This window comes from Homalodisca vitripennis, chromosome 1 (assembly GCF_021130785.1).
Source record: "Homalodisca vitripennis isolate AUS2020 chromosome 1, UT_GWSS_2.1, whole genome shotgun sequence".
NCBI lineage: Eukaryota > Metazoa > Arthropoda > Insecta > Hemiptera > Cicadellidae > Homalodisca > Homalodisca vitripennis.
Genome location: NC_060207.1, coordinates 104,153,187 through 104,174,583, shown reverse-complemented (window position 1 = coordinate 104,174,583; position 21,397 = coordinate 104,153,187). Strand labels below are relative to the sequence as shown.

General features: G+C 31.5%; 1 protein-coding gene across 1 annotated transcript in view; it reads right to left on the bottom strand.

Annotated features, from left to right (window-relative positions):
- LOC124373976 overlaps window positions 1–21,397 on the bottom strand; it is a 75,719-nt gene that overhangs the window by 39,032 nt on the left and 15,290 nt on the right. Inside the window, exons 6-10 of the mRNA XM_046832313.1 lie at window positions 19,529–20,323; window positions 17,600–17,891; window positions 3,188–3,337; window positions 2,542–2,634; window positions 1,018–1,196 (exon numbers count right to left, since the gene is read on the bottom strand). Coding sequence (XP_046688269.1) covers window positions 1,018–1,196; window positions 2,542–2,634; window positions 3,188–3,337; window positions 17,600–17,891; window positions 19,529–20,323 — 1,509 coding nt within the window. The remainder of the gene's footprint in view (window positions 1–1,017; window positions 1,197–2,541; window positions 2,635–3,187; window positions 3,338–17,599; window positions 17,892–19,528; window positions 20,324–21,397) is intronic.

The window sequence follows — 21,397 nt, the reverse complement described above, 5'->3', positions numbered from 1 at the left end:
ATTTGGCATATAAAACCTATTTTCTCTGTGACTGTGAGACAAGCCATGTAGTTGACCCAATTGTGTATAGTGCCTCAGACAGTGAAATGTTGGGAAACACAAGATTTGGGCTCCTCTGACACAACTGTCACTTCGCTCTTTTTTTAATAAAGAGCATTGCATTTACTGAAGAGAGAGCATTCAGTGTCTTATATCTGAATAAAATAAATGCCTGTGGGACTGTAAGGGCTGATAGAATGGCAATGTCACAGTTTCAATAAAAGGTACATGTTGGAGAAAGAGATGTGTTCAATGGCAGGGCTAATCTGCTAGTAACATAAATTGACAAAAGACAGGTAGTCATGATAACAAATGGACACAGTGATGAGATTATAAGAGCAAGAAAAGTTGACTACAACACTAATAAGCCTATTTTAAAACCAAAATATATTCAAGAATACAATGGCAACACAAGAGTGGTAGACAGAGCAGACATAATGATTGCAAGCCTTGGAAGTGCTAGGCACACTCAATGGTGGTATAAAAAGCTTTTCTTTCATCTTGTCAATTTATCGTCTCTGAATGCTCACACTTTGTACTTTTGTGAGACTGGAGAAAAATGTTGCACAGTGGCCGGAGTCTTCATAAGCAAACACATGAGCCGAATCAGAGCTTCCACACAGCACTATCATAGCCACCTTCTCTATAATTTAGTGCTGTATTTATGTACACATACACCTGGGGACTGCCTGATCTATTTCTTGTCTTCTCATTATAACCGATCAGGCCGAACAGCATATCCAGAGGACTGCATGGTCAAGGGAGAGCTTGATCCTTAATATGCCAACTCCTTAAGGTAAAGTACTACCTTAATACTTTTTTAATTAGACTTTAAATTAATTTCATTGTTTTTTTTTCCTGAGAGTGATATTTCATGCAAGTCATATACTTGTTAACAAATTCAACCACTTTATAACAACTTAAATTAAATATATTTATATAAATTAAGAAGAATAAAATGAACTTAAAAAGAATTACCAGTCTTTAGAAAAACTTGTAGTAGCAGCTAGATACAAAATTTGTTCCTTAACTTCGTAAGGACCAGAGTACAGAGCAATAGCTAGAGCTTGCAAAATCTGTCTCTTGTGCAACAAGTCCGAGTACAAAAATAACCATTCCTTGTCATCCATGCTGAGCTTGGACACAAAACTAAGGACCTGCAAAGAAATTTTATAAAATGAAATACAATGATTACTTTTAAAATATATACATTCAAGTAAAGCAGTTTTTTCGAGTTAAGTAGGGTTTATATGTTGTCAAGGACAAATACTATAGCCTAGAATAAAGAACTTTTCTTAAAAAGATGATTTAACCCTGAAAGTGGCAGTAAACTTTAATAAATAATTCATTTAATTTTAGACAGAATACTGTTGATTTTTAGGGACTTTTTGGCTTAATTATGTAGATTTCACAAATATCTGTTAGTAAATAAACAGATACTTTATTATTCTCACTAAAATTATAATACATGCTACAAATTTTAAGAAAAATTCTTTATACTTTTATTATATTCCAAGCAAAAGCAAAATTTTTGAGAATGGACTTGAAATATATAAAAATTTGTAAATGCCTGTTACAGTAATGAAATAATTCAATGGCAAATTAGCTGATTTTGATGAGATTACCAAAATGTTGCCAAATTCTATAATACTACAAAATTCATACTTGGGTCATTCCATTAAAATTCATCCAAAAATAAATACACTAATAACTAAATAAATGCCTTAACATGGTTATTTAATTAATTTAAAATGGCTAATGAAATAGTAAGTAATAGTTTCAATATAAACCTACTACTTTGGTTTACACTAATTAAGTAAGAACTTTACAATACAATGATAAATATGACGAATAATTTGTAAAAATATAATAAATACTAATCATCAATTTCTATGAACAGAATCAACAATTTTAAATGTTGACCATTCATACAAACTAGTAACACAATATATTGAAGATTTCTTAATGCTTTCATTTGTAAACAGTAGCATATTTTCTAATATGGTAAATCCCCAATTTCTAATAATTTGTCTTGTAGAAAATTGTCTATTGCTTGATCAGTAAGAAGTCTTCATTCAGTATACACCAGCAAGAAAGGTGTTAAAACTATCATTCAGAAAGACAAAATTGTAATTTTTTCAATGGTATTGAAGAGATCATAAACATCTGCCAAAGAACCATCAACAACATAGTAACTTACTCATATCTATCATTACAAAGCAGAATTATGTTCAGTAATGGTAAACATTTAAGTTATAAAAATAATCACTTTCAATTAAATAATTAATTAACAAGATTATTGTTATGATTTATAAATCTTAAAGTTCAGGTATTTCCTTTCAACAAACACTAGATTTTGACTGTATAAGCTTAAACTACCAACATGTTTAATGGCCTGCTCAAGCATTAACTCTTGTTAAACAATTTATATTTAACAATTTTATATAGCACATTGTACAAAAATGAACTGTTACAGGTAAAGGAGTATAATGAATGCTGTACCTCTACATACAGAGTAGTGACAGATTGTTGAAACAGATGCATCCCATCATGTGTACTCAACGACATGAGAGGCAGAAGCAGTTTCTTCAGCTCCTGTCAATACATATTCCTTAAGTTTAATATCAACTTTACAACATCATTTGTATAAAATAACACATAACATGTAAGTTTAAATTTCAGATGCTCACTCTAAGTTGATGAATTCATTTCCATAATTTAATAGCAAAATTAAAATAATTTTTGTAGCAAAAGGATTTGATCAATAAATTGGCCTCAGTGTTTTGAGGATCTGTTGAGATAATTATAAACTGTTCGGATTCATTATACACTTCTGAGTGCACAATAGGTCATTTAAGGCTTCAGTGCATGGCAATAGACCGCCCATAAAAGAAGATTATTATTTTAGTAACTGGTTAAATTTTAAAAGTTATTATTTGTTTTAAATGTAAGTGGTTGTAAAGTATTAACTGAGCATAATAAATTCTATCCAAACAATATTTTAAACAAAATCTCTCTCAACAATAACTACCTATGAAAAATGTAATGATACAATGTTTCAACAAATAAGTTTATTTCTAACAGGACAAAAATAATCTTTCAACATCGTTCTGCATGTCTGTCTAAACAGTAATGCAGATGTTTTTACCTCTTTGTCGACATTGGTAGCTAAGTAGGCTGACAGTGCAGGATCTGCTGCTAACTCTCGGAACAGGTGCAGCAGACTGATGAGCGATAGGCGCTCTTGGCTGGAGATAGATTCTGTTCTACACCCACCATGTAGCATCTCTACCAGTACCTGTAACAGGGCATACTTTTGTTACCTCCCTTGCAGTTTCAGATTAAGCAATGTAATAGTGTTTGGAAACTCATTTAATTGTTGTTTTGACTTGTTCAGAAGAACTGATAAAACCAAAAGATTTAAATGTAAATTAAATGTAGCTAATATGATGTTCCATATGTTTCTGAACATCGTATGGAATATTAAAAACTAAAAATTGGTCAAATCAAACAGAACAAATGTTATTGGAAGGAAATCAGCAATCAAAGATAAAAATAATTGGGGACAGTCACTAATAAAACAATACATACAAGGTAGTCAAAAAGTTTCCAAAACTGTTCCCTAATTTTTAAAAGGACCATTTAAAATTAAATTTATTTTCCTGTGGTTAGTATAACTGTTGATACAAGTACTATTATTAGTAATTAAAATTAAATTTGGTGTCTGCACATTACCCGTAACTTTGTAAGCAGTATTCAAGCAGACTTATCTGTGGTCAATGAACCTCAGATTGTTAATTCTAGGGAATTAGTGGTTATTGCTGTATAGCTATTTTCCATAGTAGTTCTAATGCCATGCAGATGGCTGAATGTAAGTGAATTTCTCAATGTAGTTCGGAAAGCTTGCAATGTTTAATTGCTGTTTTAAATACTTTAATCTTCCTTACTTAGGTTAAATACATTTAAGATGGCATTGCAAACATTGATTACACAGAGAAACAAAATATGATTAGCAAAAACCTTTATTTAATACTCTTTTAGAAAGGTACAATAATGATTTTCTACAAATCCGCAAATACTCTTTTGTCTAAGCTGCCCCTTTAAAAATATTTACATGTTAGGCCTATACCTACAACCTAAAGCATTTTTTAATAATGCTATAACCTACTGTAGAAATGTTATATGGACTAAGTACAGACAAGAAAAAAGGAATATCTAAAAAATTAGATAAATTTTTTTAATAGCAATTAGGATGACAAAATACAATGGTATAAACACTGATTCTATGAAATCATTGAACATGTATTGACCACAAATATAACAACATTTATAGTTTAACTTTTATTTTATTTAATTCTTATAATTTTGCTGTGCGACAATGCACTTATTCACTAAGTTTAGCAGAATGTAAGAGGAAATGCGTTCAAAACCCACATGCAAAATTCTTTGTTTCGTAAAACTGAGTTGACTATACATTGGACACTATTTTTGTGATAAGCCCCTTCCTTTGTAAGAGTGAAATTACACTTATCACAACTTTAAAAGCCAGACATGCCTATGAAGAGGAATCATATGACAGTGACATATTGGTGATAACTTTAAAATAAATTTTTAAACTCATTTGGGAAGAAAACGTTTAAACATATTCAGCACTATTCTTCTTCTAATGCACTATTTCAGTTAATAAAAGTTAAATTAACCTGACAATTACTAAGCGAGTTCATAGCTAGCATATATCATGTCCAAAACAAAATCATCATTATGGCTATACAAAAAATAGCTCTCCAAATACTGATGCTATCGCATACATGGTTGGCTTTTAATTAAAAAACTATTATATTTAATTGCTAAATTTATTTGATAATTTTAAAACAGTAATAAAAAAACTTAAATATCAAAACAAATTAAATATATATTATGAAATGAATATTATAAAAACTGTCATAGAAATATAATTTTAATTTGTGCAGACAGTCATGGCAAGGATTTATCTTGGCATATTAAAATATGCATAAAACCACCTTTTAAAAGTATCAGGCTGTTGCTTTTTTTAAACATGGAAGCCGTACCAAGCAGGTTTTAAATGAGAAGAATGTAAAACAAGAATTAATGCATAAAGAAGACATCCTGATTTTGATTCCAATGATGTTGCCAGAAACAAAGTACATGAAGTATTGGACGGTATAAAAAGTACTCTTAACCTTTGTACTGATAACAAAGTGGTTTTAGTAGACTTACCTCAAAGATATGACAAATCGGACTGATCATGTGTCAATAGAGAAATTAATAAAACTAATTTAAAACTAAAAACTTTAAGTGACCGTTATGATAATGTGAGGTTTGTAGAAGCGAGTACAGCTGAGAGACACATGCATACTGTACATGGTATACATTTAAATTTAGTAGGAAAGACATGGTTGGCAATGAAGATATGGGAGACCTTGATATATATTACAGGAGAATCACCTCTATCTCGGGCCTACCAAACCCAATTAGACTAATGTGGACTCTATGCCAGAGGAAAACTTCATGTCAACAGAAGAGGGGTTGAAGACATAGACTTCAAAATGACATACAACAATTTTCCCGATAACATTACAATATTTCATATCAATATTCAGTGTCTTAGAAATAAGATTAATGAATTGAATTGTTTTAAATGAATGTAAACATAATATAATTTGCCTTGAACATTGGCTTGCTTCTCTGGAGATGGATTTGTACTTGCCTAGTGGGTATAATTTGGCAGCTAATTATTGTAGGAAAAAATAGGACATGGGGGAGTATCTATATATGTTAGTAATAGTTTTGTTTATGATTATGAACCAATAAATGTACAGCAATTCAATCTTGAAAAGGTGTTTGAAGTAGCGTCTGTTGTTTTCCCGACTATAAAACTAATTGTTATCACAATTTATGGAACACCAGATTCAATTATTGAGGTGTTTGATGATGCTCTAAATAATCTGATTCTCTTTTTGAATAAATTCAACAAATTTAAGAATTATAATCTGGTTATAATCGGTGACATTAATTTGGACATTTATTTTACAGATAAAATCCAACACAGTGTACAAAGATACTTATGATAGGTTAAAAAAGATCTATAGATATTAAATTAGAATGGAGTTACTTTTAAATAATTAGATTCCTAAATCTATTACGGTAATACTTGATGGATGGATATCAAATGGTTGAAACTGGTGAACCAATAATCAAGTCTGCAAAAAGTATTAAACAGGGTTCCTAGGGCTCAGTACTTGGGCCATTTCTTTTTATTATTTTTACTAATGATCTCCCAAGTTTCTTATACAGCAATTGTGATTTATATGCGAATACAAAATAGTTAACTGTAGGAAAACATCTTAATATATTACTCAAAAACAGTGAAACCACATTTAAAAAATCTTGCATATGGCTTGAAAATAATAAATTATTATTTAACAGAAATAAGACCAAAAAAATAGTTTTTGGGCTTAAAAACACTGAGAATATATGTTTTTAACTCCTAAGAATAAATCTAGACTGCAATCTTAGTTGGGGTGAACATACAAATCAATCGTGTAAAATTTGAGAAACTACAGACATGTACCAGTAAGGAATTTATTTCAAATGCTTATTGCTATTTTTTTACTGTCTCCTGTTATACGGTAAAACTCTTTGGGGAAACTAGTCTGAGGCTCAACAGTTTTTATATGGCTAAAGAAGGCAATTAGATGTATTTTGGAAATTAGGGACATTGGATCATGTAGATCTCATTTTATTAATCTAAGTATTCGTAAAAACGTAAACGTTATCCTGTGTGTTCATGTTTCAGTCAATTATGTATGTTAAAGAGCATTACGTAGCATTTTATTTAAGAAGTAATAAACACATATACAACACCAGAAATAAAAAACTTATTGATGAACAATTTTAACGTCTAAGTCAAAAATAAGATACTTACATGTTGGTATAAAGCTTTTTGACAAATTACCTCTAAATGTAAAGTCTTTGTCTGTAAATATTTTTAAAAACTTGTTAAGAAATGGTTTTTAGAAAAAGCTTATTATAGTTTAGACAAATGCTACGATGTTTCATTAGATGACATAATATTTTAGGGGTAATATTTATATCTCACAAATTATTCTTACATTTTGTTATTTTATTATTTGTTAATGTTTATATATGTTAATTGTTATACTTGTTCATTGTTATATTTTGTTAATTGTTATATTTGGATTAAAACATATTTGTGAACAGCAAATTATCTTACATCAGATTGATACTGAAGTTAAATGTCTACTATTTTATTTATGTCATTCTGCTACCATTGAATTGAATTATGTGACAAATATATTCAATTCAATGCGAATGTTGAGTTTTGCTCCAGTTCACCTTCCTCTTACATTTAGTCAATTATGTTTTTGAACAGCTGAACTATATGAGATGTATATCTCCCATTCATTTATTTACTCTCCAACAGTTTGCCATTTGTACAATACAATTTCATTGTGTAACATTGAGAAAAGGTTTGAATATTAACATGATCACAGAAAAACAACTAAAACTACCGAGAACAACAAATAAGATAACAAAACTTAACGAATAATATTTTTTGAAAAAAGTCAACTGACATGAATTCCTGATAAAAAAATAACAATATAATAAAAAAACAATATTATAACTACAAAAAGATAGAAAATAATATTGAGTTGAGACAAAAATAGCAACTGACCAAAAAGCTGTAGTTGGCAATGACTTAATAATAAAATGATTGCATATATTAGAAAAATACATATGTTATTTTAAATCGAAATATCATTGTTGATCAGCTGTTTTAAGATTTGTTAAACGTTTAAAAATGCTGTAATGGATGCTGTGTAAATATAACATTTTGGAGTTTGGAGAGAAGTGGCAGTGATTTTAATTAAGATTTTCTATATTAAATTGTATATAACTAATAAACTTTCAATATTCTTTCAAGCAATTATAAAATCTAAATAATATAAATATACAACAGAATTCGTCTTGCTCAAACTTGCTACTTCATGCAGTAGTGGGACAGATTAGTGATATCGTCTGCCAGATGGCATCAGCATATTGTAGCTCAGTGGTAGAGGTTCAGACAGTTGTGTCAAAGGTTCATGGTTCAAATCTAACTCCAGCATAGTTTATATTTTTTGCTTCCTTCAGAGGTGATTTTATTATTATTGTATTTTTATAAAACATTTTATTGTGTTCTAGTTACAAAAATATTATATATTTATTGGTACATTGAGTTCAAAAAATCAATTTATTTTCTTTTGTGTACAAATAAATAATGCCTAGAAAGGATGGAAAAGGAAAATAAACCTGAGCATCCCTGTGGTGAATGCCAAAAAAATGTTGGCAATAATTGTAGAGCTGTGTTATGTAGGAATGAGTGTGTCTACAATGGTATCATATGAAATGTACTTCACTTACTATAAGAGAACTCAAACAAATAGACAAGGTCTAACATCAAGTGGTCTTGTGACAAATGTATGAATAAACGATCAGAGGATGATGGATCACTGTGAATCCTCTGAGGAAAACAAAACTGACCTAAATGAGAGTGATCCATTCATAAACATGGAGACTAGGCATACTAATGATATTACAATGGAAGTAAACAAAGAACTTGAACAACAATTAGAAAAATTTACACTTTGTTGTGAATACATTAAATGAGGATCTGCAAAAAGCTAAAACAAGAAATTGAAGATCTTAGGAATCAAAATGTCTGTCTCGAAACTATGGTGTTGCAAAAAAGAGGAGAAAATTATTTTGCTTCAAGCTGAAATTTAAAGAATTAAAGAATAACTTAGTGACATCTGAAGAGTCTTTTACTGTTGTCTCAAAAAAGAAACATGATAGTAAACGAAATAGTTTACCAGCAGTTTTTAACATCCTTTTCTCAAAATAGCAAACTTAACCGTACTATTAATCACCGTTCCTACTCATCTGTGGTTAACAAAGAGCAGAATAAAGTTAATTTTCTTAAAAGGCAGTCTTTTACAAAAAAGTAAGAATGTTGGGCCTAGTTATTTTTCTGAAAATCGCTACAATATTTTTAACACCACCCGATGATAGTGCAGTGGAGGACACAAGTGTCTTGCATGAGGTTGAGGACAGAATTCCTAAGAAGAAAATGTTGATCTGTGCGGATAGTCATGGGAAGGACTTGTCGTGGCATATTAACACCCAAATAAATAATGATCAGCATAACAAGTCTCTCAAGTCTGTGGGTTTTGTCACTCCTGGAGGCCGTGCATCGCAAATTCTTAGTAGGAAAAATATTGATGAAGAGCTAAAAAGATGAAGAAGACATGTTAGTTATTATGTGTGGGACTAATGATGTGGCTAGGAATGAGGGAGAAGAAGCATTAAAAAGGAATTAAAAAAACTCTTGACGAATGTAAGGATAAAAAAATTATACTAGTGGACCTTCCGAATAGATACGACTTGGTTGATTGGTCATGTGTCAACCAAGAGACCAGGAAGGACTAACTTGGAACTCAAAAGACTCGGTGAGATGGCTATACGAATGTGACTGTGGTGGAGGCTAGCAAAGCGGAGAGGCAGATGCACACATCAAACGGTATGCATCTCAATAGAACTGGTAAGAGATGGTTGGCGGAGAGAATATGTGAGGCAGCGGGGATAAGCAGCTGTCAACCCGAGCACAAATAACGTCAGGGACCAGACCGACACGGCGGGAAAACGACCAACCACCTACAGGGGAACCTTCAGCCTTCGACACCACAACCAACACTGACAAACTCCTGAGTTTATTCCATCTAAATATACAGTCCATTAGAAATAAGTTGTTTTCTTTAGAATTAGCATTAGATAAATTTAAATTGTAACATAATAACTATCAATGAGCACTGGTTGAATCAAGATGAAAGTTCACTGTATATTCCATCAGGGTATGTTTTTTAGCAGATATTTACTGTAGAAAACCTCCTCTTAACTAGGGGTGGGTGTTGCATATTTGTCAAAGTGGGTTATAAAAATTAAAAACGTAATTAATGTAAGTAGTTTGTTCTGTCTTGAGGAGTATTTGACTGGTATCAGCAATTATTTTGAATGACATAAATAGCATTGTTATTACCATTTACCGTACACCTACTTCAGATGTATGTATGTTTATTTATTTATTAGAACTATTGATTAAGTTTGTAATTAAGAAGTACAATGGAGCATTGATTATAATATCAGGTGATTTTAATATTGACATAAAAAAGAACACACTTAAAACTGTTATCCTTCCTAAACATGCTTAGATCTTACAACTTATATTGCTTAAATACTGAGAGTACAAGAAACAATGCATGCCTGGACAATGTCATAACTAATGACTTGAAAGAAAAAACTAACTGTAAAGTATTTAAACCTTGTTTGTCTGACCATGCAGGACTTTTTGTAACATTTAACAATACAAATTTAACGAGGGATTAAAGAGAATAAATATTGTATGTGTAAGAAATCTGAAACCAGGAGCAATTTCTAACTTGAAAGCTCAACTAATACACGTAGATTGGTATGCCATTAAGAATGTATAGTGATGTAGATGAGGCTTTCAGTTCATTTATTGGTGTATTGTCAGGTATCTATAATAACTGCTGTAAGGTTAAGAAAAACTAAAGTTAACTCTTTAAGAAAACAAACCGAAAGTTAATGGTTTACACCTGAACTGAAGAAAATGAGAGAATTTTTGCTAGTTTTGTACGATAGGTTAAAACATGGTGTAAATAATGAGGATAAAATTCAGCTTAAGAATAACTATGCTTTGGCAAAAAAAAAGATACAAGTGTAAAATTACTCAGGCAAAGATAGCTGCAAATAGTCATTTACATTTCAAAATGCAAAATAACAAGTGTAAAGCTGCATGGAATGTAATAAAAGCAGAAAGTCAAAGTATAAAATTAAGTAAAGAAACCAGAAGTGGATTCCAAACAATTGAATGAATATTTTGTTAATGCTGCTTCCCAGCTAAATCAAAGTAATGCCATCAGTCAAAACAATAATAGTAGCAAAGCTTTAGAATTTTTTAAACCAATACCTGTCCTAGTCATTCTAATTTAGATTTAAAGTTTAAGTGGCATCACATTACAGAATTTGATATTTTGAAATGTGTATCACAGTTAAGTTCATCTCAAAGTGAGGACATATATGGTTTTTCAAACAAGGTTGTAAAAGAAATTATTTATGTTATGAATTGGAGCCACTATTATATCTGTACAATATGATGCTTCAGCAAAACGTTATTTCCAAATGTTATGAAAGCAATTAAAGTGATACCTATTTATAAGAAAGGAGATAAACGGAATCCAGCCAATTATCGCCCAATATCTTTGGTACCTATTTTTAGTAAGATTTTTGAACATTGTATAAAAGAGCAGCTGTATGGATATATATCACAGAATTGGTCTTATCTGTGATAAGCAGTGTTTGGGTTTTATACGTGGCCGTAATACTATCAAGGCTGTAGAATCAGTTTAGTCAGTAAAGTCTTAAATAGTTTTGAATGTAAAACCATATGTTCTGCTACACTAATAGATCTATCAAAAGCATTTTGACTGCATTCCACTTGACTTGCTGTTGAAAAAACTAAATCAATATGGTGTTAAGGATGGGGGAACTGAGACTTTTTTCATCATACCTCACTGGTAGAAGGCAGACGGTGGTACAGGCTAATGGACCAATCTGATTTCTGTAATGTAAAAATTGGTGTACCACAAGGTATCAGTATTAGGACCTTTCTTGTTCATTATAGCGGTGAATGACTTTGCAAATAGCATGCCTTGCAATTCAGTTCTATATGCAGATGATGCAACACTACTGAGCAGGAACAAACAGCTAGACCTTCTTATGTTGGATCAGAGCAGAGCATTAGAAAGAGCAAAGAATGGTTCAAAGTCAACTCTCTTGTAGTAAATAATGACAAAACTGAACACATATGTTTCTCCTTAGATTTTAAATGTAAGCAATAATTTTAAACCTGTTAAGCAGTTAGGTATATATTTAGATAGTAGGCTAAGCTGGGACTTTCATATTCAAACTATTTGTAAAAAATTAGCTAGAGTAATTTATTTATTACGTAAATTAAAAAGCTGTGTAAGTTCAGAGAGATGCTGTTGACAGCTTACTATGCATTCTTTCATCCTCATCTACTGTATGTGTAGTGGTGTTATGGGGTAATAGTAGTGCAGCCAAGCAATGTGTTTTTATGGCAAAAAAAGGCACTAAGAGTAGTTAAGGGTATACCAGAAAGAGAGTCTTGCTACCCAGTTTTTAAAGAATTACATATAATGACTCTGCCTTGTCTATTTATTTATGATTGTTTGTTAAGAGTTAAGGCAAACCTTAAGTAAATATCAGCTAAGACAGGATGTACATAGTTACCCAACTCGATAATAATGGAAAGTTAGATGTTTTAAGTGTTAGATTTAGAGAAAACAAAGAAAAGTCATATATTTATTGAAATAGAATTGTTTAATAAACTACCAAGAATAGCATGGTCTCAGTCAGCATGGTGAAATTTAAAAATGTACTGAGGACCTGGTTTAAAGAGAAAGCTTTTTATTCTATAGAACAATATTTGGCAAGTGATACTAGTGATATGAGATTTTAAAATTAGGATAATACATTCATTAACTGATGATTTGTTGTAGTTTATTTTAAATTGTTGACTAATTTTAGCAATTTTATCTCGATTATTTTTTAATTCACTAGTTATAGGCTTTTTGTTATTGTTTTGTTATTCACTGTTTAATCTTGTTAATATTTTCTGGTTAATTCTTGTTGTTAGTTTCTTGTTACTCTATTTAAATTTGTTAATTAATTATTAAAAATTAAGAAATTGAAAGAAGCTTAAGGAAACTGAAATAAGAAGTTCTTAGTTTAAATATTTTTTAAGCCATTCATATTACTGACGATGTTTATTGCATGTAAATCATGTTTAACAACTAATAAAGATCTTGAATCTTGAATCTTGAATCAACCTATCTATCCCACCTATAAGCTTTCTACGTTTACCATAGCATAGATTTTTTATCAATGTTACTTTTTTAGAATGCATTACAACGTTATAATACATATTTTACTAAATTTGAACCATTGTTAAAATAAGCAATTTGGTAATTAGTAAGAATAATACTTGAATCATATAATAACTTGTAAACTAGAAGGGACAGAAATAAAGTTTAAAGTAAGAAAATGTTTCCTTAACAATCTTTAATTTAATGAGCCCCATGACCTATGTTCTTATTTAAAAGCTTTTCTAAATTTAAAAAATTTAGTGCTGTAAGAAAAACTTGCAAAAATGGTCATACGATATACCGTTTGAAAGCTTATCTTGTGTTCTTTCTAATATAAAAAATTTAAACTTGCAAGTTTAAGAACAAAAGTACCATATTTAAACAAGAGAAAATTCAAATTTTTTCCAAAAACCACCTACCATTTGTACAAGATAAGATATTTAAAAAATGTTGTACCAAATTGTTCAGAGATCAAAGGCCTTGAAAATTATGTGCCACATGACCTATCTTGCTATTTTAAATTTTTGAGATTCAAACCTGTGACTTTTCATTTATGGGCACATCCTGTATTTTAAATACGACAAAATCAATTTTGAGACGTTTGTCATATGTGATTTATTAGGGTTACAGATATTGTATCACTTTACGTCAAACGGTTCAACAACAGGAGATAGTGGCCGGGTGGTCTGAACACCCTGTATCATAGTAATAAATTATTGTTTAATTTAAATAAAGTTACAAATTTAGAAAAGCAAATCATATATCCATGCATCATCTACCTTATTCTACCATTTCCATTTTTAAAAGAGGTGTATTTGTTTTAAATATTCCTTTAAGGAGTAAAATGTATTGCTTGCAAGGTACTCTTTTAACTGTAAGAAATAAATTTTAAATATAACATTTGTTGTTAATTTATACAATTGGTTGATTATTTAGCAAGGAATGTAGTAATTTACTCGAAGAATGAGCAAGGTATGAAAAAAGTTGTCTTGATTTATAGGAGATCTGGCCATTATTTATAAACAAATTTGGACAAACATCTTTTTACAAAAGATAAAATTATTTCTATATTATTACATTATTTTTCAAAAATACAGTAGAACCCCTCTAATCTGCCCTCAGCTGGTCTGTCGTTCTGGTTAATCCATCCATGCTTGATCTCGTGAGCTTGTACTGACTTGTCGATGATACACCACCCATCGTTTGCCATTGTTTACTGTTTTTTTGTTTTCTTGGAACAAAAAGCTTATAAAATTTTTACCTAGTCCTATAAGGACCTTTACACTGCTTCCGGAGTGACAGGATATTTTGGATGGGTAACGTTGGAAGTAGGGGCCACCTCATGTCAAGGTTCATGAGGAAAAGTTTAGGGCACTAAAATCAAGTCATTTCCCCTTGGAAGAAGGAGAGGCCAGCTCTGAACCAGCCTCTCCAGTCAAAGCAGGCAGGGAGAGTCACACCCTTGTCTAGGCTGGCAAGAACCTTTGACTCTTAGGGAACAAACCCCACCGAACCCCAACAGTCTTCTCCTGCAGTAGACTAGACCTATAGAATTACCCTTGTGCCCCAGAATCTCAACATTTGCAGTAATAAATGTAATAAATATTGGCTTTTTTGTATAATCCAATCTTTTATTCGTTCATACTATACTACCACTCCCGAAGGTGATACGATTAGAGGGGTTCTACTGTATATCAAACTTATTATGTATTTAGGTTTTTTAAATGACAAATACTCTGTTAACATTTTTTAGTGCAATCCCATATAGTGGATCACAGTTCATATTTTTAAAATTAGAAATATATACTCCTCTTATGATACACAATTGACCAGAACCCTAGCATAAATCAAATTCAATTAAATTCTTTTGCCAAGTAAGAGAAGAAAAGCTCAGTTTGGAGACAACAATGTGTTGGTGGAAGACACATTGAAACATTGTTCCCCACAATATGTAGAATATACTAAAATTAACTAATATAGTTTTATATTCATTAAGCTTAACACCATTGGTAAGGAACCAGTTATTAAGCTAGTCCAAGCACTCAGAGATGCAAGAATGCAGAGACTGCAGATCCCTCCCCATGACCAGCCGATTTGTCATCTGAATATTGGTACAAGTCACAGTTTATTGGAGGACAGATCAGCCACAAAGATACGGAATAGAATTGGGCCCATGATAGAGCATTGGGTAAGAAAAAGTAAATAAGAGTAATAAAAAACACTGCTGATAAGCATGGTAAAAATCAAGACGCAATTTATTTATTCATTACCAGCAGGTTCGCATACAAATTACTGCTGAATAACAGGGATGTCATAGGCATAAATGGCAAACCAGACACTCCTAAGTGAAGGTCACTGGAAGATATTCCAATCTCCTGATCCATTAAAATAATTTAAGAGTAGTGTTTCGAGGCTCTGAAGTCATGGAGTGAAACAATATTTATAAGCATAAATAAAATATCTCAAATTTCTGTGTTTATAATTTTTCATTAAATAGTCCAACGATTTCAAAAATACTTGAACTATTTTATCCAATGTGGAGGAATCCAATTCAGTGTTCATAGCTTTCTTAATAAAAATGCTTAAATAAGAAAAAAGTCCTTTTAATAATATAGATTCATAAAAGGGACTGGTTAGTTCTACAATCCGGTTATTTTGAGGTCTTACTTTGGAGATAATTTGGGATTCTTACTGTATTAAAACACAATGTAGTCAACCAAATCACATAAAGCTTTTAGAACATGCCCAGAAAAGAACGTAATTAGGAAAACTGCCTACATATATCTATGTTTCATGTCCCAAACATTCTACTACATAACGTCATTCCATAATATTTTTGTCATTCCATCTTAAAATACAAGCAGAACTAATAGCGTTTGCTGCATGCATACAAAAATTAAAAAGAGGCAGTGAGTTTAGTGAATAAACTGGGAGTTTGTGTAAAGAGAGAGGTAATAGCTTAACCTGAGTGCAACAGAGAAGACAGTTGGAGTCCGGCAAATAGTGCGGCTGTGCGTCATCGCTTTGTGCCTGGCAAAAATGCTTTAATTAAAATAGTGACTAATTTCTTTAGAAAATTTATCTGGGGGATTCTGATGTTTTCACGTTTTTCTTTGAATTCATTTCTCTTTTAATTCAAATAAGTAAGTATTACTGAAATCTATTATAATTTCTATGATATAGGTTACAGTAAAATATATCATATAATCATATTTTGGTTAATATTATACACTTTTTTGGCTTTTCTTGTCTTTGTGAACTGAAATTAAATAAACATATTTATTTAGAATACATTACGTAACACTGATTAGTAATGAATTAGTATGACCATATTCTACAGATATTTATTGAAATTGATTGCTAAATTTAATTAAATACATCTTGTTTAGATTTTTTTAGTAACTTGAACGTTTTGTAGTAAATATAACAAAGGTAATCCTTGAATAGTTTTATGACTGCTGGGGAAGTTCATAAAATATTATTTTAAAATATTTTTGCAAAGGAGGTAATTTTTATACATTGTACAAAGAAAATTATAGGCTATAATAAATTATTATATTAAAATGATAAATAATTTATAACATATGTTTATTTAAATACATTCTGGTTTAATACTATGTCAATTATAATATACGTTTTAAGGCATTATTGATGTATGTACAGTTAATGTATTTCTGCATCATGTTTGTTTAAAAAATAATATAAAATTGTGAATTTAAAACAAATATAAATATTTTATTTTAATGTTATATACAACTCTAGTCGCACTATACAATATGAAAATATGATAGAAAAGAAATTAAGCACATTGTTTATATAAAGAATATTGAGTGATCAATTAATTAACTTAATTTTGGACCTAGAGAAATGATCTTTATTCCAAAATGTAAGTTTTGTTCAAGCTTCTTATTTATATAGCATCTGATTAAAAACAGCTCTCATATTTTTTTGAGCACTAAAAAAGGATAAAGAATGTTTCTGAGTTAAGTTCTGTGTCTATTTGGCAGAAGTACAGATACAGATATGCTGATATATAGAGATATACAGATATGCTGTTACCAACATACAGTTTGGTAACAGCATATCTTTGGTTGGTTGAGGCTACGTGGCGAGCTGTACGGTCACGCTCTGAACTATTTTCTCCATTGTACTCAGTATTTGTTGAGGTACTCCTCACTCATTATTTTCCACAAGAGAAGTATTAAGTTTTCAAAAACATCAAACTGAGAGTAAACGAGAGTAAACTGAGAGTAAAAGTTGCACTTTTACATTGCTAAGTCCAACTTTTGTGTCAGTAACAGCTGTATTACATTGTGAGTGGCTTTACCACTTAATGAAAATATATTTAGAAGAACTAATATTTTCTGAACCAACAACTGCAAACAAACAACCTTTGATGGTAGTAGAACATTATTACCTTGTTCTATATGCATTCACTGCTTCACAGTTCTGTGGATCTACGTGTCAGTTTATTCACACAACTCAACCTGTACACAGTACCCCTGGTGACTGACCTGGAGATTCTTTTCTACTGATGAACACACAGCCTTGTATACATTATCATCAGTATTGCGACATTGTTGGAGAACAGTAGTAATGAGCTCTAATGCATCAGGAGCTACCCCATCCACCTGCACCCAGGGCAGCACACATGTCACCATTTTGGACATCAGGGGTGTGATGGCAGGCAACTCCAGTTCTACTAACTGTTGGAGGAAATCCACCAGCTGCTGCACACACTGCCAGTTGTTTGGTACCTCCTTAGCCATCAATATATTGATCAGATTATTTGTATCCTCCTGGTACCTGCAATGGAGAACTTCATTTAAAATATCAGGAAACAATTATTTTTGGCTTTAATTTCAAGTAAAATACACCAAATTATAAATGTTGTATTTAACTGTTATATAGCAGTTTTAACAATAATAAAGCTTACTTTGCATTTTTTTTTTTAATTTTGTGCAAAAATTACAACTATTGAGACTTTTACATTAATGTTTTCATTCATACCATTATAAAAATATTCAAAATTTAATATTTCTACACACACAAATAAAATACAACAAAATTTCAAGAAAAATGTAAAAGTGGTACTGAATAGATAAACAACTGAAAACATCTCTTGACTACTCCCACCAATAAATTATAGCGATTAAATTTATAAAAATATCTTGCGACTTCTAGGTATTTTTCTAAATACTATCTGTTAACAAAACAAACTATGTATAAACTAAACTATATATAAACATTAAAATTGAAACCAACCAACCTCATTACTATACCCAGTACCAGCAATACAAGATACGAAGCTGGGTTAATGATCATATTTTAATAGGTTAAACATAAGATTTAGTAATTTGATTTTAAAAACATTTTTATGTATTCTTAGATTGATTTTGATTTCTATATTTATCATATTAACACTTCAGAAATTTGAAGTTCAGTAATAATGGTACAAACAGTCATAGTCAAACAGTTTTATTTTAAAATATACACATGAGACAAAGGATAAGAGTTTAATACAATTAATGCTCTTTTTGGTAGTAAGTAGGGGAGAGCGGGGCTATGCCGTACACTTAAGGGAGAGTTTGTATTACTCAGCTATTGATTGAATAGAAATTATATTACTATAAACAACATATAATTTGGTTCATTGGGTTCTAAAAGCACACAAACATTTTGGAATTACTTCACTTTTTACATTTTAAAATTAGAAATTAAAAAAAGTGTCATTGTACGAAATAGCCCCTAGAGTCGGGGCTATTTATAGTATTAGTGCAATACAATATTGTACAAAAGACTGTTTATTATATTATTATTATTTCATGTAATAGGGGAATGAGTTGTATCAAAAACTTAAAAGAGAACAGACATGATTTTACACATTAAGCTAGGTACATAAATCACAAAAAAAGTTGTCAGCACACTCCGAAGCACTGCAAGCCGCATGGATCCACCCTGCACATGAGCAGCACCTAAACCAGAGCTCGTTGTCCTTGCCAAAGTCTCCACACAACATGCAGACATCCTTTGAGCCGGAAGCTTGTCTTAAGGATCCTTTTTGAATTAATGACATTTTTGGGTCCTTGTCATCTAACTCATCGTCTTGGCAAATATCTTTCATGTCAGGAAGATTGTCATCTGATGACGAGTCCTCAAATTTAATTTTTCTTCGGCTGTTATATTTCCCAGATTCTGTTTTCTTGGAAGTAGGCCGAAGTCTTTTAGGCTCAGTCTTGCTTTGTTTTGATGTTTTATGCTCTTTCACTTTAGCTTTTAATTTTTCTTGCAGTTGTTGAATTGTTTTCTTAAGTTCTTTTATTTTTGCAGACTCTTCCAGTTGTGATTTATTTGGGGACTTAGTAAAGATAATTGAGTGTTGTTTTCTCGAAGATACTTTGTTTATTGTAGACTGAGGTGTGGGACATATAGATTTAAATTACACTGCATTTGATTGAGGTGGAGTAGGCAAAAGCACTGTTGGTGCATTCTGCAGAGATACATCTTTTTCTTTATTTAAAGTTAAGTCTTCGTCTATATCCATATCCATGTGGGCTGAAGTTGGACTGTTCTCGACTCCAGAGACTGAAGTATCCCTTGAACCCATGCCACTAGGAATATCTCTATCTTCTATAACTGGCAATCCCAGTTCAACCTCTAATCGCACTGCAAAATCCTCTTCTGTGAACTTTTCTGGATCAAGAGGAAATATTCCAGCCGACGCAAATCCACTTACACCTTTTGCTATATTGGCAACCTTAACATATGCGTTATTGAAAACAGCAGCTATATCATAAGGGGTTATTTTTTCATGATGATGTGACCTAAGAAAATTATCACATTCCTTATTGAATGCCGCTTTTAGACTGCTGTAGAAAGTAATGTCTAATGGCTGAAGGCGATGTGATGAGTGTGGTGGTAGTGTCACTACAATTATTCCATTCTCTTTGCAAACATTGTACGCTGATAAAGTAGTATGGGTTTTGTGATTGTCCATTACGAGGAGTACAGGCTGCTCTTTAGTTGGCTTGGCATGGAGAATAAAATGGTGTAACCAGATGATAAACAATTCTTCAGTTATCCATCCGTTGTTACTACAGTGGTAAATTGAATCTGGTGGTCCTCCTTTTGTCAAATTAGGGCTCATTCTCTTGCGAGGGAAGATGAACATCGGTGGAATGTATTCTCCTGCAGCGCTCATTGCACAGCACACAGAAATATTTTTCCCACGTTCCCAGCTAGTAGCAGCACCCAACTGCTTAGCACCTTTAGGACCAAGAATTTTTCCTGGTTTTTGGACTGTAGAGATCCCTGTCTCGTCAAAATTGTATATCCTACTGGCTATAAACTTGTGTTTATCCATTTCAAGTTTCAGGTTGGAGTAAAAAAGATCAACTTCTTCTTTATTGAATGCGGTTATTCGACTCATACTTGTGGCCTCTGGTTTTCGAATACTGATTGCTGGATTTCACTTCAAAAATCCCTTGAGCCAATCTTGTCCTGCTAATTTAACAGATTTGTCAAATTTGTTTGGAATTTCATTTTTCTTAGCATATTCAAATACTAAACGGCGGAGCTCAACAGATGAAATACCATAAAACATTTTAGCCAAAAGTAAAACTTGTTCTGCAATTTCATGTTCTTGTTCCTTTGTGAATACAGGTTTATGCCCTAAAGGTAACTTTGTTGAGTCACGAGTCTTAAGTCTATCGCTCAATGTCATAACTGGAATGCCGTAAGCTCTGGCTGCCTCTCTTAATTTTTTGGTGTTATTTACAACGTCATCAATAGCTGCCCTCATTGCTTCCTCCGTCCATTTGGCTCTTTGGGTTGTCCTTTGATATTTTCGAACCATCTGCAAATAAAGCTTTTGTTTTATGGCTAACAAGTTAAATATATTTAGTTAATTAAGCTTACATTTTGAGGAAGAATACAGAACTATAAAATTTGTGAATTTTCTCCATAAACTACAATCTATTAATATTGCCATAACAAACCGTTAGGGGCTAACTCGTACAGTTACGGGGCTAGACCGTACAGAGGTTTACGGTTTAGCCCCATCTTGTACCACGAGTAATGTTAGTAACCTAACCTCAAATTCCGACAACTAACCAATCATCGTTAAATATTAAAAGACAGCTTAAGAGAAGTAGTTTCTTATAATCCTACAGTTACTAGAATATTAGATAAGGTTCTTTACCTACCTCTTATTTTGTAATGCTCCAAAACTATAAGAAAAACAGTAAAAACATGTTTTTTCAACGACACAGTTTTAGTATCAGGTATAGCAAACAAACTCAGTCCTGTGCAAA